This window comes from Macadamia integrifolia, chromosome 8 (assembly GCF_013358625.1).
Source record: "Macadamia integrifolia cultivar HAES 741 chromosome 8, SCU_Mint_v3, whole genome shotgun sequence".
In the NCBI taxonomy this organism is placed as follows: domain Eukaryota; kingdom Viridiplantae; phylum Streptophyta; class Magnoliopsida; order Proteales; family Proteaceae; genus Macadamia; species Macadamia integrifolia.
Window position 1 is genome coordinate 5,634,541 of NC_056564.1, and position 20,893 is coordinate 5,655,433.

The 20,893-nt window shown below is 36.8% G+C and overlaps 3 protein-coding genes across 3 annotated transcripts; 2 read left to right on the forward strand and 1 right to left on the reverse strand.

Annotated features, from left to right (window-relative positions):
- Nucleotides 1–440: 440 nt before the first annotated feature.
- Nucleotides 441–2,016, reverse strand: LOC122085839 (WUSCHEL-related homeobox 2). The gene is made up of 2 exons (XM_042654436.1): nucleotides 1,608–2,016; nucleotides 441–1,013 (listed from the first exon to the last, which is right to left on the reverse strand). Exons 1-2 carry the CDS (start codon nucleotides 1,942–1,944, stop codon nucleotides 580–582), a joined length of 771 nt encoding a protein of 256 aa, XP_042510370.1. The 5' UTR covers nucleotides 1,945–2,016; the 3' UTR covers nucleotides 441–579.
- A 5,930-nt stretch (nucleotides 2,017–7,946) lies between these two features.
- On the forward strand, nucleotides 7,947–9,878 carry LOC122085474. The gene is made up of 2 exons (XM_042653917.1): nucleotides 7,947–8,151; nucleotides 8,565–9,878. The coding sequence occupies exon 2, from the start codon at nucleotides 8,629–8,631 to the stop codon at nucleotides 9,589–9,591; it is 963 nt and encodes a 320-aa protein (XP_042509851.1). The 5' UTR covers nucleotides 7,947–8,151; nucleotides 8,565–8,628; the 3' UTR covers nucleotides 9,592–9,878.
- Nucleotides 9,879–14,615: 4,737 nt separating this feature from the next.
- LOC122087660 (beta-glucuronosyltransferase GlcAT14C-like) lies at nucleotides 14,616–20,635 on the forward strand. Its single transcript, XM_042656857.1, has 4 exons — nucleotides 14,616–15,600; nucleotides 16,661–16,736; nucleotides 16,863–16,978; nucleotides 19,966–20,635. Exons 1-4 carry the CDS (start codon nucleotides 15,048–15,050, stop codon nucleotides 20,478–20,480), a joined length of 1,260 nt encoding a protein of 419 aa, XP_042512791.1. The 5' UTR covers nucleotides 14,616–15,047; the 3' UTR covers nucleotides 20,481–20,635.
- Nucleotides 20,636–20,893: the final 258 nt, after the last annotated feature.

Here is a 20,893-nt window from a genome sequence, read left to right on the forward strand (position 1 = left end):
GTATATTAGTGTCTCCCTGTGTATATCTTATCCCTTCGATAAAATGATATATATCAACTCTTTACTACAAGAAGAAAGATAAGCACAAAGAGGTGTTAATGTACACTACGCAGAGCACAAGCAATCCCGTATCCCATTAATAATTTAACAGATAATGGAAACAGTGGTCAATCAATTAAATAAAATTTGAAAATATTAAATAAAAGTCAAAGCTATGTCACCCCATCATCATTTTTCTTTTGTGTAGAACCATCATCAACATCAAACCAAAGTAATAACGGGCAAAGAAGCTGATCCTCCCTAACTCGTCTTTTATGTTCTTACATACATGAATATGAATATGGTAGATAGATACAGTAATTAACTGCTATTCTAATTGGCAGAGAAACTACTATTCTATTCTAAAGAAGAAAAAGGAAAAAAAAAACACTTGAAAGACGAAAAGGTTCATTACTAAGCTCCAAGTCAACGGTCCATCCACCAACCATGGATGAGCTGATACATAGAAATGCACAAAAAGAAGTGCTCGTCCCTTCCCCAAGTCTCATATCGCACTAGCCGCCAAAACACAAAAGACAGTTATTCTTCTTCACAAGATGCTCTCTGTCCAAAAAAATCGAAGAATGGTTGTTCTCCACAACCCTCTTCACCACCAACAATGGCGGTGGTGGTGGTGGTGGTCTCAGATGAACTCCAAGGATAGGATTCTTCAGCCACTGAAGTCATTCTAAAAGAATTCGAAGACCTACTTGTGTCCAAGATTCCGGTTGGGTGCAGAGGGAAAAGATCCAATGTTTCCTGGTCACAGATACTGTTGTTGTTTCTGTTCATCATGATTCCCTCGTTTCCATCGCCTCCTTCCAATCTTATCATGCTATTGTAACTCTGTTGCGCATCTGCATACGGTCTCCTCCTGATGTCACTAGGCAATAATACTTTCGGATAGTGTGGTGCTTGTGGAGGATAAAACCCTACTCCATTATGTTGCATGTAATATGATGGACTGCAAACAACTACAAGAAAGGAGGGAAAAAAGAATTCAAATTTTCCTACATCATCACATATTCATGGCTAACAGAAATGCCATTAAAGAAAGGAAACCTAAACGTAAGGCTCACGAGCATTCTTTATTGAAAAATTCATTTGTCAAAGGACTTGGGTACAACTCATCCTTAAAAGTTAGCCACTAAGGAGAAGTTACTCGAGTATGAGTGTGAAACAGGTTTTTATATATCCACACAGATGGAAACCACTACATGATTTTTTTCTGTGTGATCAATTCCATATGAGAATGGTTCCCGTACAAGAACTTGATCCGCTTTCCCTAGTATCTATAATCTTTATAGTTAGCCTTCTTACATCCGATATGGTATTATTACTTCTGCCATCTACATGAACCCTAACAAATCCCAGCAAAAGTTATACAAATCATTCTTTGAGTTCAACATACAATCCCACAGGAATGAACCAAACAGGGATCTTTTTTTTTTTTTTTTAAAGAAAAGGAGACCAATTCATTTCAAAATGCAACAAGAATGTAGAGAGAAAAGAAAACAACAAAAGAAAATGGACAACATGTAGAGTGGGATAAAGATGAAGAATCTTACGGTTGGTGCAAGGAGGAGGGGGATGAGCAGGAAGCAACAAAGGTGGAGGAGGCTTATTGTGAAGAAAGCGATTGACACGGGCCATGTTTTCTTGCTTCTGCTTCTGTCTTTGCCTTGCCTTATGGTTCTGAAACCAGTAAAACACGTTCTTCCCTTCAATATGACCATACGCCCTGAGTCTACTTGTAATCTGCTGTATCTGCTCAGCACTGGGTGTCCTAATACCTTGCTTGTAAAAACTCTCGAGCATACTTATCTGTTCCATAGTCGGATTCCACCTCGAACTCGCCGGAGCCGCCCCACTAGGTGGTACCACGTCGACGTTATCGTTCTCCATATTGATTGATATCAATTGAAGAAGTTATATAGGAATGAAAACCAAATAAGGATTTTAGAAGTCGTAGACTAGTAGTAGTCACAGTTCTAGGGTTAGAGGAAGAGGAGAAGAGAGATATATATGGGTAATGTCACTGGGGTTAGTCGTGCATGTCTTTTATACCCTCGTTCTATGTTACCATTTAAAAGTCTGCTTTGCATTTATGGGGATTATGAGGAGTGCAGAGCAAGAGATAGAGAGAGAGAGAGTGAGAGAAAGACCCCTCACATCTCTATGTTTCTCTCTCTCTCTCTCTTTTGAGAGTGATGAGTCTTGACTCTTTGACATGCGTATTGTTTTTGGTGCTTAAACGTCTCTGAAAACATGGTGGGCAGCGGCTGAGCGTCTGCCAGGATTCATATCTTTGTTGGAGAATGGAGAGACGGGAAGTAGCTGAAAAGGACGATTATACCCTTGAGAAGTGGAGAAGGATATGAATGGCATCTAGTGTTCTAGTCGTATACCATTGTTATTGCTATTCATTTCCTCCCCTCGGGAATGGATGAGAGCCGGGTTGGTGGGTGGGGAGGGGAGGGACTCGGGGTTTCAGGTGTCATCAGGGAGGCTCCATAGAAGTCCAGTACAAGGATTGGTGCAGAGAATTGCAGAGTCAGAGGGAGTAATCCATGAGTGCCCCAGTCAAGTGGGCGGGGTCATAAGAGGGGAAAGAGGAGGGCATGTTTGTCACCATCGAAAATGTCCAGGCGGTTGGGTTTTAAGGAGTAGAGGTCGTCGTAGGGTATAGGCTTAGGGTTTGGCTTTGGAAATTGGAGCTAAGGCGAAGATATGACAGAACATATCCAATTTACTACAGAACAGAACGGGCTTGCTACAAAGAAGGGTGGGAGACCAAACGGCGTGCCAGTGGCGGCCTCTCTCTCCCTCTCTCACTCACTCACTCACGTAGAGAATTCTAGTAATCTAAGTTTGGGCTTAGGATTCTAGTGCCGCGACCTTTCAGCGCCGCCTCGTAAATCTCATTTTCACCCTCTTTATAATTTGTTATACGATAATGGTATTGGTTTAGCGTTTCCAGCCCCAGGCACTAACTTGGATGCAGATTGGTGGAGCCAATTCGATCATTTAACTTTGCTTATTATTTATCAGTAGTTGTACGGTTATGCGGCCTATTTTCTCTTAACTTCCTTATTGATATTCTACCCAAAAAAAAAACTTCCTTATTGATATTCCCATACGTATAATTTAAGTTCTACCTTTCTTCCTATTCTAACATTTTAAAATTTGTAAATTACCTTTTTATTTCAACTGATAATTTTTTTTTTCTTTTTTTGATAGATAGAAAATTAACCAGTACAACCAAGACGAGAAAAATGAGAAAAAACTACATTACATCTATCAGAAAATAAAATGGAATAAAGTGAAGAGAGGTGAGAAGTCCAAATAGTGTGACACTGAATAGAAACTCCATGAGTGGCCAGATAATCTGCAGTGAAATTGCCATAGTCCAACAATCATCAATAATGTGCTTAATCCTCCAAGGGATCGACTGAAAGCGACATTGTAGAATATTGATGATGGTAAGATTATCCCTTCAATTTGTAAATTGAGGTATATAGCCTCGAGAGCCAGCCTCAAAGCATGGAAAACGGCAAGGACCTCAACCACACAAGCTGTAGCTTCACCAATACCAATGGAGAAATCAAGGAGGAAAAAACCATTATGACTTCGAAACACACTGCCAACCCCTGCTGGTCCCGGGTTACCTTGAGAAGCTCCATCAATATTGATTTTGAGAATTGGAGACAAGGGAGGAAGCCACTATTTGGATATTGTTATTAACTCTGGAGATAAGCGTGGAATAATGGTCCTTACGGAGTTTTCCACTAATGGAAGGGATACCCAGGTACACATCAAGATTCGCTGTAGGGATAAGTTGAAGGCGATCTGCTGCAACTCTTTTAAAGGAAGAAGGCACTCTTTTATTGGATTCTAGTCTTTGCCAAATTGAACTGTTGTTCCGAATAGCAATTATATTCATCCAAAAGGTTGGTGAAAGCATGCAATTCCCTGATAGAGGCTTGACCAAATAAAATTAAATCATCAGCAAAGGCAAAGTGGGTAATTGCTTCGCCACTACGAGAAATCCGAATACTCTGAATGCTTGATTGCTGATGGGCTACTGCTAAATGAGAAGATAGAACTTCTGCACACAATGCAAATAAATAGGAGGAGAGGGAATCTCCTTGCCTCAATCCTCTAGAAGGGTAAAAGAAGCTCAAAGGGGACCTATTAAGTGGAACAGCCATAGACGGAGTGGTAACACAGAACATTACTGACTTAATCCATCTAGCGTCAAATTCATAATGAGTAAGTGTGTTTTTCAATAAAGCTCCATTCAATTTTATCGTACGCCTTCTGCATATCTATTTTAATAGACATGAAACCCTTGGATCTTCTTTTTTTTTTTTTTTTTTTTTTTTTAGTTTGATTTGATTTAAGAGTTCATAGCCGATGAGCACATTATCATGGATATTCCGACCCTTAATAAACCATTCTGATTGAAAGATATGAGTGAAAATAACAGGGGTTGCAAGCGTGAAACCATGAGACCAGATATGATCTTATAAATAAAATTGCAGAGACCGATGGGACGAAATTCCCCTATAGCAGTAGATGATCAACCTCAGGTATCAAAGCGAGAAACGTTTGGTTCAGAGTTTTAGAGAAAGTACTGGTAATTGTTATTCCCTTCTCAAATTGGACTCCAGGTCAGGTTGGACTTGCACCTGAAACGCCTGTGGAATCGAAAACCAGTTGTCATAAACTGAACATATTATTTCGAAGGGAATTCTACTAGAAAGGTAAGGGTGTCCAGCACTACAGCCCATGTGTCATGTGACACGTGGCACAATAAATAAAGGGAAAATGTTTTCCCTTGTGATGAAGACTCCCCTTCCTCGTGATTGAAGACTTGGACTTGGGAGGGATCGATCGATCGATTGATTATTCCTTTCCTATCTGTGGTTGTGATGTTTCCCGAAGTCCAACTGTCTCTGCGGAGATAGACTTGGACTTGGGTTTGTTACCATGTTTTTTTATATGGGTCGGGCTCATGCTTGTCACATCTAAACCACTCACGCTTCACCATTCACATGTCAGCTTAACAACCTAAACTTAATCGTTCTGGCGTGAAATCAGCCATGACTTAATGAAATGATTATTATATGAAGTTATGGACCCATTTTAGCAGAGAATTTTCATGATCATACTATTGTAAAATGGCCTTTGAGTTACCCGTTACCAGGTTTAGGTAAGTCCTTTTTTCCCGAAGATCTTTTACTAACCCTTTTTTTTTTTTTTTTTTTTTTTTAGGGTTATCTGTTGAATGGGTCAGGTCATTTTCCTTAGTCATCGTTCGGTTAATCAACTCTTTTTTTTCTTTCCAACTTTTTATCTTTTTAGGGTCTGAAAGTCATGACTCAAATCCCATCCTTTGAAAATCTACTACACCACCAAAGAGGGGAAGACCTTATTTTTTGTGTTGGGGGAATTTTAAAAAAAAAAAAAAAAACTATAAAGGAAACTTAATAACATGGATTCCTAGGCACGTTAAATAATTTAAATCTTAAGATAAAGTCATAATTTCATCTAATAATCTTAAATTTTTTAGAGAAAAATAATAATACTGACGGATCAAGTGGCAATTATGATCACTAAATATTTAGAAAATATTATAAACATGTGAATATTTCGACCTAAATTCAATCGTATAACTTTTCATATATATTCATGTAGCTAGGTATTCTTTTTGTTGACCAATTTATTTGATGCATTTTGCTAAAATAAATTTTCTCAGAGTTATATTTTGTTATTTATCTAAAAAGAACTACTTTATCATTGAGGGTGGTAAATTTGCTCAACTCTAATGAGAAAAAAAAAAAAAAAATAGCAAAACCTTGCCATTTGGCTAAATGAGAGGGAAAGAATGGACATTCATTATCCGCATAGCCAAATTGATAGGTTATGGGTGATACTCTAATATTCTTTCCCTTTACCAATTTAAAAGAGACATTTAGGCCATATATCAAGGAATATATGTACTATATTTAGTCTTTAGGCTTTGGACCACAAGAACTCATAGCCCATGGCACAATAGCAAAACCCGTTAGCATGGTCCTCCTTTTGTAGTATTATCATTCTTAACAGTTAATAACTGTAATGCGTTGTATGTTCATATTGATATTGTTAAGCTATATGAATCTTTTAATATTTTATTAGATAATAGGCTAAATTTCATGATTGTAGGCTGTACTCAGCTTTATTGTCTATTTTTCAAGTAATAGGAAATTTTACCCCTACCAAGTGTAGGTTATATGACTCCAAGCTTTGGTGGGGTGGATGGATGCAAGTTTGGCTTATTCCATATCCGTTATTATCCATTACCACTCACAATTTGTCATTTGATTAAGTAAGTTGGATGTGTACGACAGGATTCCATCCCATGACCTCTTCCCCTTGGTGCCAGCTCCACAAGCCGAAGCTACACATCTAATTTATCATATGATATACACATAAAAATAAATAAATAAATGCAAAGTAAATGCTTCTGTAAACAATGTATAGTAGCTGTCCCTGCCCTTAAGTTGTGTTCTACCTAGAGTATTGTTATTTCTTCCTACCCCCACCCCCCCCCCCCCCCCCCACCTCTTATTATTAATTGGGTGATGTTTTTTGTTTGGTAAAGATTAATTGGGTGATGTTGACTCCAAAGTTTTTTGGGTAAATACAAATTTATTCACCTACATGAAATCTAATAGATTTTAACTTTACAATGGAAACTTTTTCTTTTCTTTTTTCTTTCTTTAAAGGTACTCTAAGGTAGTGATTATATCTCTTAAGCTGAAGTCCTTATACAGTAAATATTGCTTATGTAGGAAACTAGTCGACTTGAGCGGTGATGAAGCAAGAGCTTCCTTCCACTAGGCTACCAACCTCACTAGTCATTGCCGTTTATTTTCTATATTTAATGCAATTTCTATGTGAAATGATAGAATTACTCTTATTAGAAAAAAAAAATAATTTTATGTTATCTTAAAAGGAAAAGATAAAAAAAAAGGCCACGCAAAAAACCAATTCTCTCAATTGTGCCAATGCGCTTAGTACGTATCTGATGGTCAAGGTGCATGTTCAAGTGCTACCAGCCGTTGGATGCATTGTGTGCATTGAGGCGTTGGAGAGGATTTAAATTTGACAAGAGAACGTTATCCTATTGGAACAGGTACACAATAAAACACAACCAATGAAATAACCGTGGGGCAACAAGGTCTTTCTATACCTACTGTATCTTCGCGTTTAACTCCACTAGTGGTAAAAAGATTTTTCTTCTTATTAGTTTTATTGTTTTGTCTCTAATTCTTCTATTTATTTTTTCATTGTGCATGTAACGATGCCTTGAAAGTTTCACCATATTCTAAATTCTTCAATTTCTTTAAAATAAGTTTTCTTGCTGCTGGAGGAGGTAGAATCTCTTCACTAATGATATAACCCTCTCATAAACTGCCATATCATCCTTAACTGGTGATGTCATTTTGTAATTGAAGTATTGAACCCCATGTCATCATTAATCCGTATCCCTATTTTACATGATCTAATATATCTTTCCAATAAAAAAAAAATCTAATATTTCCTTTTTCCATAACATCCTAAGGGATAAGATCTCCATGGCTTAGGAGAGGAGATTCTCTTTTCAGCATGGATCAAGAGAAAAGTTCTTTTTCTTTTATGTTTATAGTTAGGTTTGTGAAATTGGGTCATCAACCTCAATCAAAACCATTAGTTTGGAATATTTTTCTAAATGAAATTTAATCTAACAATTTCAAGAAGACGACAACCACAGACCATTGCTTTTCCTGTTATTCCATGGAGGTAATAATAGCTTTTGAAGAATTGAGGGTCAGTCTTGTCTGTAAATTTTATTCTGAACAATCTTTAACCTTCCAAAAAACGACAAGGTTCCCATACTTTGCCTTCAGCTTGCACTTTGCACCCATGTGAGTGGCCTTCGAAGACTGCGACCTCTCTCTAGTCTCCAACCTTTCCCTGCTTGAGGGCTTGGCTACCTCTTGGCTCTAAACTGCAACTGACCAGAATCGATGGTGGTTCTTGGACGCGTGATCTCAGTGCATTATAGCTCCGTGTATTACTCAGGTAAACAATGGAAATTTCCTTTAGTTTAGGAGGTTTTGTTCTCCTGGGTGATTGATGGTTATCTCTTAAACTGAGATTCCTAACAGTTTCAGCGAGATGGGCGAATTTAATCATCGTGTGATTTCTAGCAGAAGGCGAGAGCCTTGTGCCTTATAATCAAGGCTTGTGGATTTAGAACCTGATTTTTCAGTAAAGGGTCAGTGATTTTAGCTATTTTGACGGGTGGGTAGTTTTGGGTTTTGTTAATTTCAGTCAAATAGGGGCTTGGGAAGTGGAGGGTTTTGGATTGTGAAATTCTGTAAGCTTGATAGTTGGTTTTGTTTTTAGCTTTTGAATTTGTTCCTGGAGAGTCGGATTGTTTCTGAAATTCTTGATTTAGTTTAGTGGGTCTGTGAAAATATCTGGGATTTCAGATATTGAAGCGATCTTGAAGAAAGAATAGCGACGGTAGATGTGGAATGTGATTCTGGAACAAGGATGAGGCCTTTGAGCAGTTTAGGAATTGGTCTTATTCTGGTGTTCGGTTGTCTTCTCTTAGCTCTTGTTGCAGAGCTCTACTACTTGTTATGGTGGAAGAAGAGGGTCACCAACACAGACATTGAGGATGATTACAACAGCCCTGCAAGAGAGCTATTTTATACTTTCTGCTGGAAGAAACCACCGCTTTTGGGTTCCACAGCCTTGAACCGTCAGGAACTCTGCACTTCTGTGAGAATTACAGGATCCCATGGCCATGAAACAGAGAATCAGCTTAACCTTCGTTCTGGGTCAAATAAGGATTTGTTACTGAAACCCTTTGAAGATGATGAAATGGATTCGGAACTCTTGATGCTGCAAAATCTCTGTGGGCCTCCACGATTCCTCTTCACCATCAAAGAGGAGACGAAGGAGGATTTGGAGTCCGAGGATGGGAAGTCCAGAGGTGATAAGAGCCGGAAAGGTTCAAGAAGTAGGAGCTTGAGTGATATCCTCCCGGCTGTGGAGACTCCATTTTTAACTCCTATGCCTTCTCCACCATTTTTCACTCCACCACTGACTCCTATAGACTCTTATAACCACCATGGATTCAACCCTCTCTATGAATCTTCAACAGATGCAGAGCTGAACAGGGTAAGGTCCTCACCTCCTCCAAAATTCAAGTTCTTGAAGGATGCAGAGGAGAAGCTGTACAGAAGAAAACTGATGGAAGAAGCCGAGAAAAGGATTCATCAAAATAGTGGTTCTGTTCAAGATGGAGTGTTGAAAGCATCTCCTGCTTCATCTGTGGTCACAGAAGAAGAAGGATCTTTTATCACAATCATTGTTGGTAAAAACAAAGAGAGGGAGTTACATCATCACCATTCGAGTACTTCGCAGGTCCTACCACTAGCTTGTTCTCCTCCCACAGTCCAGCCAGAATACAGGAAACCCATTTTTCATTCCAGTCCCATGCTGAGATGAAAATTATGAAATGGGATATGATCTCTCTTGCTTTCTCACACACCCCATTTAGTCTCTCCCCTTCTCTTGATCAAAATTTTTGTGATTATTATTGTGCTTGTTTGTGAACTTAGCAGAGAAATTTCCTTTTATTTCTTTTATATGTTCCTCTGGTTGGGGTTGGACTTGCAAGGCAGCCATGATTGATTGATTTGTAGTACCTTTGCTTAAGGTATATTAGAACCTTACCAAGTAGAAAACATTCTCTGCAACTTGTTATTGAAGATGAGAGATGATGGTTCATGGTAGCCATGGGAGAATCTATTGGGTTTATTTGCTTTTTTTTTACTCAAATTTCTTTTAAATTGTCTGATATGATACTGTGTAATCATTTGATGGAAGGTGGTGGTGGTGGTGGTGATGATGGGTACCATTTAATTTTTTTTTAAATGAAAAGTGATGGTTACCATTGCCCCTTGTCAAAAGCTGAATTATATTCTCTTAGACCATGCCTTCTTTTTTGTCGTTTGGGGTTTTCTTACTAGTTTCTAGGGTGTATATAAGGGATCCATCCTCTTATGTTTTACCTTTATTAGCCATATTGATTTTTTTTTTTGTTTTTTAAAAAGGCATATTAATTTGGTGTACATAGAACATTAGCCACTTTATGTTGTTATTGTTTATTAAGGCATTTGCTCTTCAATCTTCTCTAGTGTGACTTTTTGCCCAAAATTTGGGCTTTAACAGTTTACAGCAATTAAATGGGCCCCCAAATCCAATCCATCCATTAATCATCATGGGTGTAAAAGTGTGGGGTATGTGGGAAGCAATCGATCGTGTGCAGTGGTCACGCGAATTAGCCGAAAGTTGCCGACCAGAGGCCCCACCTTCATTGATTTACGTCTCGTACAGTCATTTATTTAGATTTAGGCGACTTTCTTTTGCTTCTTGCGGGCTGGTGGCTGTTTGGTGCGTTTGGTTGGTTGGGGAGGAAATTTTATTTCCCTTTCGAGTTGTTTGATTGCAATGAAGTGAAGTGATATTGTGATCATCGTTCATATCTTCATACTCTGTCTCAAGTAAAACCTCAAATGAAATCAGAAATTGTGGAAACCTCACTTTATTGGGTCTTGTAGATACTCAGATTTCTGGGTCATTGCCTGCTTCATTGGGTAAGCTTAGTAAGCTCCAAACGCTCTTTGTTTATACAGCCATGTTTTCCAGTGAGATTCCACCGGAGATTGGTAACTGTTCGGAGTTTGTCAATCCGTATCTCTATGAGAACTCACTCTCTGGTTCACTTCCATCGGAAATCGGCAATCTAGGGAAGATCGAGAGGATGTTTCTATGGCAGAACGACTCTGGGACAATTCCGAATGGCATTGGAAACCGTAGAGACTTAATCATGCTCGGCCTCTCCTTGAATTCTTTCTTTGGAACCATTCCTCTATCTTTTGGGGTTCTCTCGGAGCTCCCTTGTTCGATTGCGATTGGGAAATAATAAGATCAGTGGAGATATTCCGAAATAGATTGGAAGTCTCAAGAGCATCAATTTTCTTGATCTTTCCGGGAATCGATTAACTAGATCTGTTCCAGATGAGATTGGAAGCTGCACAGAGTTGCAGATGTTGGACCTTAGTTACAACTTCTAAGAAAGGAAACAAAAAATATTGAAAAGAAAGGGAAAGGCTATTGTTGGTTCCACGGGTTTTATTTATTTTTTTTTTTATTTTGATCGGGAAATAAAAAGGAAAATTTTAATATATAAGTAAAATTCACATGTAAAATATATTTCCCTTGTAATCAAAATCTAAATTTATTTTTTTTTAGGAAAAAAAATCACTTTACCTCAAAAATTTGCATTCTCCTAGCAACCAAACAAAGCCTTTGTATTTTCTTTAGACTATGTTTGGTTGTGAGGGGAATTAAGGGATGGGAAGCGAAAGGGATGTTTGGTTGTGAGGGGAATTCAGGAAAGGAAAGGGGAGGGAAGTAAAATTTTTGTACTTAAAAAATAAATATATATAATTATTACTCATGTGACTTTAACATTAACTTCAAATTACTCTACATTTGGTTATAAAATTTTACTTTACTTTGCATCTAATACCCTTTGCTATAATATGTAAAATAAAAGTTATATGTAATATATATCATTACTAAATATGATTAAAAAATTGAGTAGTTTATACAATCACATGGGGTAATGATTATGAACATTTATTTTTAAAATATAAAAAATTATTTTCTTTTCTTTTTAAATTCTCATTGCAATCAAATGGAGCCTTAGGTCCTTTGGTTAGAGTGAAAAGTAAATAGAGTTTTATTCTATTAAAAAAAGGGAGAGGGAATTGCTGTCAGACTGTGTGGTCGCCACCAGCATGGGGCCATTGAGCATGTAGAAGATCCAACAGGGATGGGATCTTCATTTCATGGTGGTGGGGTGCTTATTTTGTATTTCATGTGTCTTGAAATCTGGATGTTTGCAAAAATAAAAAAATAAAAAAAATTGGATGCAAGTGCCACACAACTTGATTTTATGATTTAAAGAAATAAGAAAAAAAAAATAGAGAGTTTTATAATCTTTAATCAAATAATTGTGTAACTAATCAACATATTGAATATGATATAAAAAATAAACTTTATTTTACTGTCATCAAAATATTGAAGAAATTTTCCAATAAAATTTAAAGTTTGGTTGTTACTTAATTATTATAGATTTTTTTTTTTTTGGAATTATTATAAAATTTATTATTTTATTTTGGGATGCGCCTATTATAACTAAATTGATGAACCTGAGTAGTCTTAACTTTCATTTAACGGCTCTTTGTATTGTTTTAAGGGTTTTATAAGTCAAAAGGGTTTTTCTAAATAATATGAAAGTGATTTATCATTTTGCCTGTGACAAAAAAGAAAAGAAAAGAAAAAAAGGTGTTATCATTATGTTATTTTTATTATTATTTTTGCAGGGAATTGAAGGATGAAATGTATCATATTAAAATGGTAAAAATTGTCATTTCACAAAATAATAATAATAAATTTTCATGTGTTATTATATTAATATTTTTTTAATAGATTAGTCATAAGATATCACATGATTGGATTGGATCAATTTCGGATCCAATATCCGAAAGTAATTTCCAGTCGGTTCATTTCGTAATTAGGGTCGGATAAAATCACGAGTGATCAAACCTGAATCCGATCCCTCTGCAGTTCACATTTTATTCAATTTATACCATTTTGATAGAAAAAAAATGGTAAGAGATTTACAATTTGCCTCTTCATTTAGCATCCCCCAATTTGTAAAGAGTTTAGATACGAATTGGGAGGGCAATAGTGAGAATTGAGAGTTTTTTTAATGCTCTAACCATTCCTCATTAATGATGGAAATGGGTTTTTGTTAGATTTAGATTCAATTCAATTCCTTTCGTGATTCCAATATAATTAACATAATGATGGGTAGCATTTGTCCACATTTTCTTTAGATCATCGCTCTGATAATTATTGATCCATAACCTTAGAGAAAGCATCATTTATTAAATGATCCCTTTATATTATTATGTACAAAATTCGCTACCCAACACACCCCTACGCCCCAACACCCTTGGTGGCACAAAGATCACTATGTCCCTAGTTAGATGCTTGTGTATTTTCCCTATTGGTCCCTGCATTAGTGTAATGGCCACGTGATGAGGTAATGATCCCCAACCCAACTATTATTTAGGAGAATTGTTATTGTCATAAGGGTTTGCTATTTTTTTCAAAAATCACAAAAGCATGTATTCTACGACATGGACAAATGATGTGTCCATTCCAACCATTTGATAGAGTCAATTTCAATCAAATTCCCTTATTGTATTGCTATGCATACCTTGTATGTCCAAAAAAATCTAAGATGGTTTAGATTAAAATTTTATTTAATAATTCATATTTTTCTTATAATTTATGAAAACATCACATTCCGTCGTTACATGGATAACTACATATTTATTTAATATTTATAAGAAAAAATTATCACTATGCCGTCCAATTAGATAACTTAATTGATTGATCTATGAAATTCTAATACATGGCAGGGTGATGTAGTGATTAAGATGGCTAACCAAAAATTTGACATTTGAATTTGGCCACATGGCATTAATATTTGAATTTAATCAAATTCCTACGCAAGTTTGTCAACGCACGCATGTCTTTTAGTTGTTCATGTAATGGACATGCATCCTTCTATCAAGAAAAAAAAAAAAAAAAAAAAAGAAAAAAGGAAAAAAAGATATGCATCCTCCAACAAACCTCATGGTGATAAGTTTTTTCAAAGCTTAGTTGCCATTTAGTTAACTAATTTGCTGAAACTTGATAAACAGGTAAAGGACTTCAACCAATATTGCACGTGATAGATTTTTTAGTCGACCAAATATTGTTATTTTCAGATTATTTTATTAGGAAAAAGAATATTGTCTAGTTGTATGGTTTCTATGCTCAAACATAAGATTATATAGAATTATTGCCCCAATCTTTATAAAATAATAAAACTTCATTAATGCCCTTGTGTGCTCTTTCATTGGCTTCCGCAATGATGCTGGTTTGATCAATGAAGATTCAATTATTGAAAATTTTCTTTCTTTTCAAAAAACAAGGATAGAAATGTCTTTTCCAACAGGTATAAGAGAGATTTATATTATTTTTTGAGGAGTGATCAATTTTGGGAAAATATCAAGTTTCCAATGACTTTTTAATTAATTCATTCACTTTTCTTAAAATCAAAAGATTCTACCATTTGTTAGTACCCGTTTGATTTTATTGTTAAGTGCTTATCTTATTTTTTATAATTCCCTAAATGGCCCTCAATCAAAAGAAGAAGAGGAAGCCAAAGTCTTCTTCACCAATGCCCCTCGCAGGCTCGAACGGTTTCGCATTAAAAATACGGATATCAAGTATCCACATTGCCCACGGTTGACACCAATACAGATCGGCCGATCCGATACCGATGATTCCATCGAGACCATCGGCTGCTCTATATAATTTTTTTTTTCTTGAGCAATAAATTCTGAAATTTCATTTCCCTCTGCAACTAAATTTAAAGTTGTAAACCACCGGTGTAGTTAAGAAGCTTCAAAAGTGACAATGACAATGTCATCTCGCCAACTCTGAAACGCCTCTAAAATCTTGGGAGAACCCTAACTTCATCTCCAAGTTCTACTTAGTACCAACTACGAAGATGACATTTCTTCCTTGCTGAGACGAAACGTTATCTGATTCTGGCATTCCATTCTCTTTGCTGAAATCAAGCCCAATCCGCTCTGGACTTCTAAACTTAGTTCGGTTCCTCCCTTATCAGCCACTGATGATGCACAACTGCTCCGGATATGATCGTTACACACTCTTTTTTATTGATTCCAGAGCTGATCGGAGTTTTTGAATGAATCCAGATGGTTCGATTGGCTAACTCCTGGGAAGAACACTGATTCGTTGTAGAAGAGATGAAAAGAAAGCATATTCCTTTTGGTTGGGAGCGGAATTGGTTGAGGCCTCTGATTGGGAGCTCTGTGATTTTCCTTTTTCTGTTTCTGTTAGTGATTCTAGGGCATGGAAGATCTTCATCCAGTGGCGATGTAACTTCCCGTCATCAATCGAAGGTTTCGCATCGGAAGTCTGCGACCGACGGCAAACTATTAAAGCTTCCGAAATTGCCGAGGTTTGCTTACTTGATTTCTGGAACCAAGGGGGATGGACAAAGGTTGAAACGAGTTCTGCAGGCGGTTTATCATCCTTGGAATTATTATCTGTTACATCTTGATCTTCAGGCTTCTCCGACTGAACGACTTGAACTGGCCAAGTATGTAAAGTCGGATGCGGTATTGCGGGAGTTCGACAATGTTTGGGTTGTGGGTAAAGCAAACTTGGTCACCTATAAGGGTCCCACTATGATTGCTTGCACGCTTCATGCCATTGCTGTTTTACTGAAGAAGGCCAAGGATTGGGATTGGTTCATTAATCTAAGCGCCTCAGACTATCCCCTCATGTCGCAAGATGGTGGGTGAATCGCTTTTTGGGGTTGTAATGCTGATTAAATCATCAAATTTTGTCCATCTCTATATAACTGTTTTGGTAGCTAGCATTGCTGGAATTCCTTTTTTGCTTAAATTTATATGTTCTTTTGCAATGACTTTCTGGTCTTTTTAATTGAATATAATGTTTGAAAAAAAATATTCCTTTCATCATTCATGCTTGATGAATGTGTTTCTGCCAATCTACTTCTCCTGTTATTCTGCTACGTCCTAACAGGAGAAGTAGCAGTCGGTGCGATTACTTGTAAACTTATCTATCATAATTCTCTTTAGTTTTCTTCCCTCACAATATTAAAAGTGAAGAAGCAAAAGTAGGCCTGAAAATTAACCTTGTTGTATGATGAACTTATTGGAGTTTGAATCCTTTTGTATGCACAATTCAGAAGTAGCCCTCTTGTTCAATCATGGGAAAAAGGAAAATCATTTAAGATATGTTTTAGAAAAATATCCAGTGAAGAAACATGTGAGGTGTTAGTTATGTGGGCTCTATTGGGTGCTTTTTCCTTCCCAGTGAATGTGGTATGCATGCGGTGAGGTCTGGAAAATGTGTTCCAGAGGACCTGAGATCTTAGTGTTTCCCCGGCTATAGTGGCATCTCTGGTTTTGACCATATCTATTTCATCAGGTGTTTTTTTCAAAGCCTCCTGGAAGGTTTTTTTCCATTGCTAAAAGAAAGTGTTTACTTGTAACTAGTGCCACAAGACATATACACTTAAGTGTGTAAATGCAAGGCATAAGTATCAAACTCACTATCATGAAGATGTATTTCCTGTCACCATCCCTTCACTCTGTAGAAAAAGTTATGCCATTTCTAGAAAAACCATCAAGACTGCTTTATGCATGGAAACAATTAAACCATGCATTGTCTCATGTTCATGGTTGCTTTCACAAGCTTTATTAGAAAAATAATGGGACTTACTAGCAGCATGATGGACTATAGTAATACAAAGGTATTTGACCTTGGCTGATAGCTTCTGTCAGTCTACTGATCTATGCTTATCCTCCCTTGTTCCCTTTTTGTGCAGACCTTCTTCAAGTTTTTTCTTATTTGCCTAGGGATCTGAACTTTCTTGAGCACACAAGTAATATTGGCTGGAAGGAGTAAGCATACAGTTCATTTCTTTTTTTATTATCTCCAATGTCTTCAGTTTTGGTGATTTAGTTTCTTATTACTCGTTGAATTGGAGAATTAGTTTCCTATCTTCTTTTTTTGTTGATACCATTCAGGTATCATAGAGCAAGGCCAATTATGGTAGATCCAGGATTTTATCATTCAAATAAATCTGGTGTATTTTTTGCAAAGGAGAAAAGGGCTATGCCTTCTGCTTTCAAGTTATTCATGGGTATACCTTCAATCTCAAGTAATTGTTAAAGTATTATTTTATAATGCTGTGTTATCATTTATTGTTTGCTTTAATGATGGGCGTCCCCCTCCCCCTCTCAACATAATGATGTTCAAAATTTAGAACTAGATTTTTATTAAAATGATGAAATCTATTACAGAATTTTCGTGTTTCATGTAATTTGTTGTCACAGACTCAAAATGGATGCCGCCTTGATGTGGCGAAGGATTGGAGAGTTAGAAATTAATTGATTTTAGATTTTGAGTTATTGGCAATATTTTACAAAATGGAGGGAAAGCATTTTTCATTCCCCAAAGTTGCTATGTTTAATATTCTAGTTTCCATATGCATGTTGAAGAACTTTATTTTCTTTGAGCATAGTCCAGTTCAAATAAGTTGATGTAAGATTCTGCATTTGCATGCTTAATATTGCTACATTTTTGTACATATGTCAGATTATAGTTGGCAATGGGTTGGGTCGAGATTATCCGTTGTGGCTCTCTTGTTTATCAATGGTTTGAAAAACCAAACCTAACTTGGTTTAGGTGGCAGCTTACATTGTAAAACTTCTGGTTTTGGGTGGGACGAGTACTGAGGGCAAGAGTTAAATACTCAACCTGATTCTGACCCATTGTTAAGTGGTTCAGAAATGCAAAGTGAACCCTCTATAAATGCATTGGATTCAGATCATGTCAGATGTTCAGATTTGGAATTAACCCTAGACATCCCTACTTACAGGACAACTGAACAAGAAGAGAAGGGGGAGGGGGGGAGGTGAATTTGACATGTGAAAGGGAAGGAGATCCACTGCTAATACTGAGGTCAGTCATAGAGTGATGTGTTTGGTTGAGCTTGTGTCTTGACATTTTAATGTGGAGGTTCACTAGGTTTGGTTTGGCTTACCAGCATTTACTGGGATTGACTGTCAGTCCAAGGGATTGAGTACTCGGACTTGGGATAAGATCAACTAGTGGTGATCTGAATCCCAAGTCAACTCAGCTGATACTTGTCCGGATCAGCTGAGTTCAGGCACGCAATGGTTATCTAGGCTTGTTCACTGAGTTCTGGGGTTGGATTGCCAAGTCAAGCTGCATTGATCCCATCCAATCCTGATACATCTTGTCTAATACGGATGATCTGATCCCAATCCCTAAATCTATTATCTGTTTCCCATTTTTTTTTCATTTATTTTAATATTGGAATATTCTTAACCTGTCTTACTAATGCCAGAAATGAGGATGGTCTGAAAAGTTTCATCTATTGTTGGGATTTCCTTTTTTTTTTTCAGTAGTGAGAACTAAAATTTCTTAGGATCTAGCAATAGATAATGTGGCACCTTATTTGTACAAATGCGTACTAAAATTTATTTTTTTGGTAAAAGCATGTTCTAAAATTTTTAATGTTTAGCTTCTCAGAGATTGAATTAGAAATAAGAAGTCAAGCTGCATTTTAATGTGATATCACAAGCCAGTTAAATGTTTATAATTAGAGCCACTAGCTTAAAGGTATGGAAGTTGGAGCTTTGTTTGCAACACATCCATTAACACATTGTTAGAAACCAAAGCCATTTTTATCAGCTATAGATGTTCTTCTAAACCATTGTTTTTAAGTATTGGGATTGGATTGGATGTATCAGTAGATACAGATTGCTTTTTTGAGTTTTCTCCCAGATCTAGGAAGAGCTACGGAACTCGGGGAACTGAGTCATTTTGAGTGAATATACACATCCTTGCTAAAATTCTGTAGGAAAAACTTGTTTCGGAAGAGATTAATATAGGACTTAAAGGGGTCTCTTTGCAGGGTAGCAATTTAAGTAAAAAGCTCGATTTTAATCCCAATATTTTTTTACATATTCTTGCATGAAATTCAGATGAATACTTAAGAGGAGCCTTGCTCTCTAGGGTATTTGAATTGGGGGTAAAACTTACCAATCTAGGATCAAGGGCCATCTTCGTGTACAAATAACTAAATACTGGTCCCATTTCCTCTATGAGGGGGAAGGGGGTAGAAATGGTGGAGACAGTACCTAGAAGCACTCACCAGCTATAAGTTATTTGTCCCAATAATGTTGAAGAAAGGAAAAAAGAAGCAGCATGGTTTATACTAGAAGCTAAATGGCTACCTCTTATAATTTTTTTATGCTTCAAATAATGAATTGGGCCCTGAGATTTGAACTTTACCCCTGACTTCTTATCCTACCTTGAAATCTGAATTGTAACCCTTATATTATAGTGAATTTTTAATTCATTCTACAAAAATAAAGAAAGACAAGAGACATTGACATTGAAAGGGATTTGACTGCTTAATGTTATGAGAATTGGTCTTTTGGCGAAGAAGGCTTGTATAGGTGGTAAAACATGAGTGCGATACAATGACTTAAGTAACTTCAGAAATTCCAGCACTTCAGTCAAGCTTATTTCATGTATTATGAAGTATATATGTAAAATAATTTAAGTAGCCACATACATATTTAAAGGGAATAACTTGAACTGGTGTACATGAAAATTCTATACAAGCAATGGTTGAAAAGAAGAAATATATGATAACACTGCTTCAGATAAAGTATCAGTAAAGTATGTGATTATCAATTTCTGAGCTGACCAAATTTCAGAAAATGGCATGTCCTTGTTACATTGAAGACTGAAGGTACAACGGTGGGCTTTTCTTGGTCCTTTGGCTGTATTAGATATGTACATCATAGAATTGTTTGTTTTTTATTTTTTCATTACTTGAAGATGCAACCTCTTCATGTCTTTGGTGAATTAAACTGTTATTTATTATTCCATGGCATGAGTGTTGAAATATATGAAACTATGTGATCTTTTGATTTTAGGATATGCTCCCCTAAGTGGAATACTGTTTCTGTGCTTTCTGAACATTAGTTATTTTGTTGTATTTAGGAATGCCGAACTTCCAAGATGCATAGACTTTAGACAGTTTAGTATCCTTAAAATCAACCTCGTCTGAAGTATAAAATTAGTATGCAGGTTCAGCGTGGGTAGTAATGACAAGATCATTCCTGGAATTTTGTGTGTGGGGTTGGGATAACCTCCCTCGAACTCTACTCATGTACTATACAAACTTCCTGTCATCTCCAGAGGGCTACTTCCATACCGTCATTTGCAATTCCAAGGACTACCAGAACACAACGGTTAACCATGACTTGCATTATATAAAGTGGGATAACCCTCCAAGGCAGCATCCAATTACCCTAACGTCTGTACATTTCGATGAGATGGTCCAGAGTGGGGCGCCTTTCGGTCGTAAATTCAAGAAGGATGATCCCGTTTTAGACAGAGTTGATTGGAAGCTCTTGAGGAGATCAGATGGCCGGTTTACACCAGGAGGTTGGTGTATGGGGAGTTCTTTTCTGGGTAGAGATCCCTGTACAATTTACAGGAGCCCTCACATTATTAGACCAACCATCAGTACCAAGAGGCTGGAGAAACTATTGGTGAAGCTTCTTGATCCTGAGACTTTCAGGTCCAGACAATGTAAATAGCTGTATATGATTAAACTTGCATTTGTCTCTTTGCTTTAATGGAAGTAGCCATACATCTATGTGTATTTGATACTCAAGATGGATCATGTATCAAACAGCTTCATTTTTCACAGATTTTGGTATATGTGATGTAATGAAACAGAAGTTGGTGCAAACTGCTACATTCACAGTAGGAAATCTGTCTGATTTTCAAACTTGATGGCAAATATAAAAACAATATAAACAGCCTTTTTTTTTTGGTTAGATGGGACATACAGGACACTAGTCCTCTATGCACGTGATTGGATATATGGGGTTGACTCCACATTTTGCACATTCCTGTAAGCTGCTCCACTTGGGTGCAAGGGGAATGAAGTGTGTTGATACTTTGTGATGGTTTTTTTTTTGGCACGGTGCATACTTTTTTTTTTTTT